The sequence below is a fragment of the Tigriopus californicus genome, chromosome 10, assembly GCF_007210705.1.
Source record: "Tigriopus californicus strain San Diego chromosome 10, Tcal_SD_v2.1, whole genome shotgun sequence".
NCBI lineage: Eukaryota > Metazoa > Arthropoda > Copepoda > Harpacticoida > Harpacticidae > Tigriopus > Tigriopus californicus.
In genome coordinates, this window is record NC_081449.1 from 172,444 (window position 1) to 176,376 (window position 3,933).

Genomic DNA, 3,933 nt, shown 5'->3' on the forward strand with positions numbered 1-3,933 from the left:
CCCGACCGGCCCTGTGGCACTATTTTATCTCCTCGCGTTAAGAAAACAAGGAATCACCTAACATTTAAATATCGTTCCTCATTGCGGCTAAATTGGCTTTTTGTTATGACTAGTCTTGGTGGAGGTACGTCCGTAATTTTGACCAAATCTACTCTGGACTTGCTGCGAGTAACATGGCACTGAATGGAATGAAATTCCGCTCAATGACCTTTGGGTCGAAGGCATTAGACACTCCACCATTAGATGATGAAGGTAAGGACATTGAGCAGGTCTCATCCATGAAGGATTTAGGTGTAGGCCTCCAAGATGATGGAAATAGCAGTCTTCGTAAAACAATAGCACCGGGAACATGTATTCATTGATTCTCAAGTTTTCTTTCTCGCTGTTTATCAGATTCCGCATATGGAAGAGTATTATAAAACATTCTGATCATCCAGCCGTGGTCCGGATTGGCATGCACTTAGCCATAACTGATCTTGATGGTACGAATCGAGCCAGAGATCCAGCCAGACCATCCAGACGATAGCCCAATCCACCACCATCGAGGCTGCCTTCCATTCCTGTATATATATATATATTTCATACCACCTCGTCCCGTCAGCTGATGCAGGCCTAGCTGACGTTGCTGTCGATTAAGATGATGATGATGAGGATGATGATGAAAACGAAAATGATCCACAGGGTGCTGTCCAGAGCAGAGGAGCTAGACACAGACAGATCGAAGAAGCTTGTGGGACTCCCGCGAAGGAAGACGGACACGTCCGGACCTTGCGTCAGATCGTAGCCTACGTGCCCACTACGTAGGATCAGTACGAGAAGGCTCCAGATCAACAACCCAAGCCAGCGAGATAGAGCCAGCACACCAGAATACCTACCTAAATGAAGAAGGCGGGGGCCAGGAGGTGCCGCCTTTCCTGGCAATTGAGCCCATTGATGGGCATGGACCCATAAATAAAATCCAAGTGTGACAGCAGAGTGTGGCGTAAGCATAACATCTTGATGATCCATCCTCGAGGGACTCACATCCGGGGTTAGTCCCAATCCGCAGACAGACCACCTCAAAACGCAGTGTCGGGATTGGTGCTACGATGTCGACCTCCTCGCCCTCCTCGCCCTCCTTGTCCTTGCCCAATGGCGCTCATCAAGGGGCGCTCATGGCCTCGTTGGAAGGGGCCATTCTCGACACGGATGAGGAGCAGACTTCGGCTCAAGCCTCGGCTCAAGCCTCGGCTCAAGCCTCGGGCCCAGCTTCGGGCTCCCTGGCCTCAGCTCAGGCCTCGATGAGCGGCCTCGCCTCCTCCATGTTCAACTCGGCCTTACCCGATGTGTTGACCAGCGAGTTGCAGACCTTGAATCTCCACGCCGACGAGCAGCCTTGGAGCTTCACGCTTCTCAACGACCACGAGCAGTTGTGCGTGGATACGCCCGAGGCCTTTGCCGCCAAGTTGGGCTGCCTGCCCGAGCAGAAGGCCAAGGTGGTGGCCATTGTGGGTAACGCCGGCGAAGGCAAGTCCTTCACCTTGAATCACGTGTTCTTCGATGGACAAGAGATTTTCCCCACCTCGGCCGACCCGCATAGCGGCACTTTGGGAGTGAGTGCTGTCTTCCAGCCGTGTCAGAACCTGTTGGTCTTGGACACGGAAGGCTTCCTGGGCCAAGGCCATGAGAATCGTCGCACCCGCCAGCTCTTGAAAGTGCTGGCAGTGTCGGATATTGTGATTGTCAAAACCCAGGCGGAGCGGTTGCACAACGACCTGTTCCACTTTCTGGGCGACGCCGCCAAGGCCTACGAGGAGCATTTCTCGGCCGAGCTCAAACGCGTGTCCCAGGCCATTGGCCGTTTGGGACCTCTAGTGATCATTTTCCACGAGACCCGACACACGGCCCCCTTAAAATTGTCCGAGGCGGGTTTGACGCCCGAAGATCAGATACGTCGCCGAATCCTGGCCCAAAACCAGGATGTATCGGCTTTCAGTCGCCTAGTCTACTTTGGTCACTGCCACGATCCGGAGGCAAATGATCAGGGCTCGACCGTGTTTGAACGGCTTTTGCGGGTCATTGCTAATCATGCGGCAGATACCTCAATGCGCTCACCTCGCCCCGTGTCACTCATATTTCGAACGATACAGGTGGGCTCCACTGTTGATTGGGACGAATATTTTAGAAAAGACAGAAGCTCGAAATTCATGCCCCTTGTCTCCTAGGTTTTGAATGAAAAGTTCCGCGATGATATCGTCCCCACCCATTTCCGCTCATTTCCGGACGAGTACTTCACGTGTACCTCCAAATGCTCGTGTTGCGAGCAACGATGCACAAGGGCCATCAACCATAAAGATGAACACTACTCCAAGGAGAATTGTTCTTACGTCAAAAGTCGGAACAACAAACTGTACATGTGTCGCAGGTGTGAGCATGAGTCTTATTAATGAACCTTTGCCGAGCATATCCCTCCTCCCCCCTCAATCCTCTCAAACGAACAGTTCTGCTTCTTACAGATGTTTCGAGGATGGTCGGCGAGAGATGGTGGTGCCCAAAGCGGGCGCCTCGGAAGAAGGCTCACTGAGTGCCTTGGCCTCCTACGCTTGGTCCGGGGACGTGCTCGAGTGCTCAAGGTGTGGCGTCATCTACCGCTCCAGGCAGCACTGGTACGGCAATGACACGCCCGAATCCAAGGCTGTAGTCCATACCGAGGTGTCGCACATGTGGCCCGGAACTCGGACCTTGCAAGGTAACCTTGTGCTTTGTAACAATTTTGCCGGTCTGGCTCAAGCCTCTACATAGATTGATTGGGTTTCTGTTTAGGTACCCATAACGCAGCGCGTCGCATGCTGGACGGAGTATCCCAGATCGGTGAGATGGTCAGTCAGATCACGGCCGTGCCCAAGAAATCTGCAGCCGATTGGGTGGCCAATCAAGTGAACCCGCCTTACTGGACACCCAACTCGGTCATCGTGTATTGTCATGGATGTCGCTACAAATTCACGCCCAACTCCCCCATTCACCACTGTCGGGCGTGCGGCGAGGGTTTCTGCGATGCTTGCAGCGACTTTCAAAGGCCGGTGCCCGAAAAGGGTTGGCCGGAACCGGTTCGCTCTTGTCGCCAATGCTACACGAGCTATCAGTCCACGACCCGGGGCTCGTCGTCCTCGTCGTCATCGGGCGGGCGTTACATGGGTGGCGGGGATTCCAGCAGCGCCTCCATTCAGACCCGTCGGATGGGCGAGAAAGTGGTGGGCTCCATCTCGACATTTGCCTCCATGTTCCAATACCCAATCAATGTGATGAAAGACTCGGCTCGCCCTGAATATTGGGTCCCGGATGACGAGATCGAGGAGTGTGTGGTGTGTCGAGTCACCTTCGACGGACGCCTCTTGAGTATTCATCATTGTCGGCAATGCGGTCATGGCGTGTGTGAAAGCTGCTCCAAGACCAAAAAGCCCGTGCCCGCGAGGGGATGGGACCAACCTGTCAGAGTCTGCGATACTTGCGTATGAGGATGCGAAGGCCTGGCCCATACTAAGTGTTACAAAACGTCCCATTGGGAAAGAGGATCATGCTACAATGGAGGATACCAGCCCACCACCACCCTACCCCCGGCCATCTCACTCGCTCTTCACCTCTCTCTGCTTTTCGGAAACAAGGTCCGGGCGGCGGCGATTGCTTGGGTGCGATTCCGCATTTCTTACCAGAAGTCAATGAGAACCAGTCAATTTGAGAGCGAAACAGAATATATGACATAGTACCATTACACTGAAGCATTCTAGGATACCACTTTTAGGGCCCCTGTTAGGTCTGTGGCGAAATTCCTAACGAAAATCTTGGAACAGGGCAGTAATAGGCGAACTCACCGTCGCGCATCAGTCACCTATTTAGGAATTTGAGCACTTTGTAAGTCTATGATCTAGTCAAAGTGAATCAACTGAAATCCACGTA

General features: G+C 53.1%; 1 protein-coding gene across 1 annotated transcript; it reads left to right on the top strand.

Moving 5' to 3' along the window:
• The first annotated feature begins 416 nt into the window (after positions 1-416).
• LOC131888681 (zinc finger FYVE domain-containing protein 1-like) lies at positions 417-3,933 on the top strand. Its single transcript, XM_059237601.1, has 4 exons — positions 417-2,129; positions 2,205-2,404; positions 2,496-2,728; positions 2,803-3,933. Exons 1-4 carry the CDS (start codon positions 1,089-1,091, stop codon positions 3,492-3,494), a joined length of 2,166 nt encoding a protein of 721 aa, XP_059093584.1. The 5' UTR covers positions 417-1,088; the 3' UTR covers positions 3,495-3,933.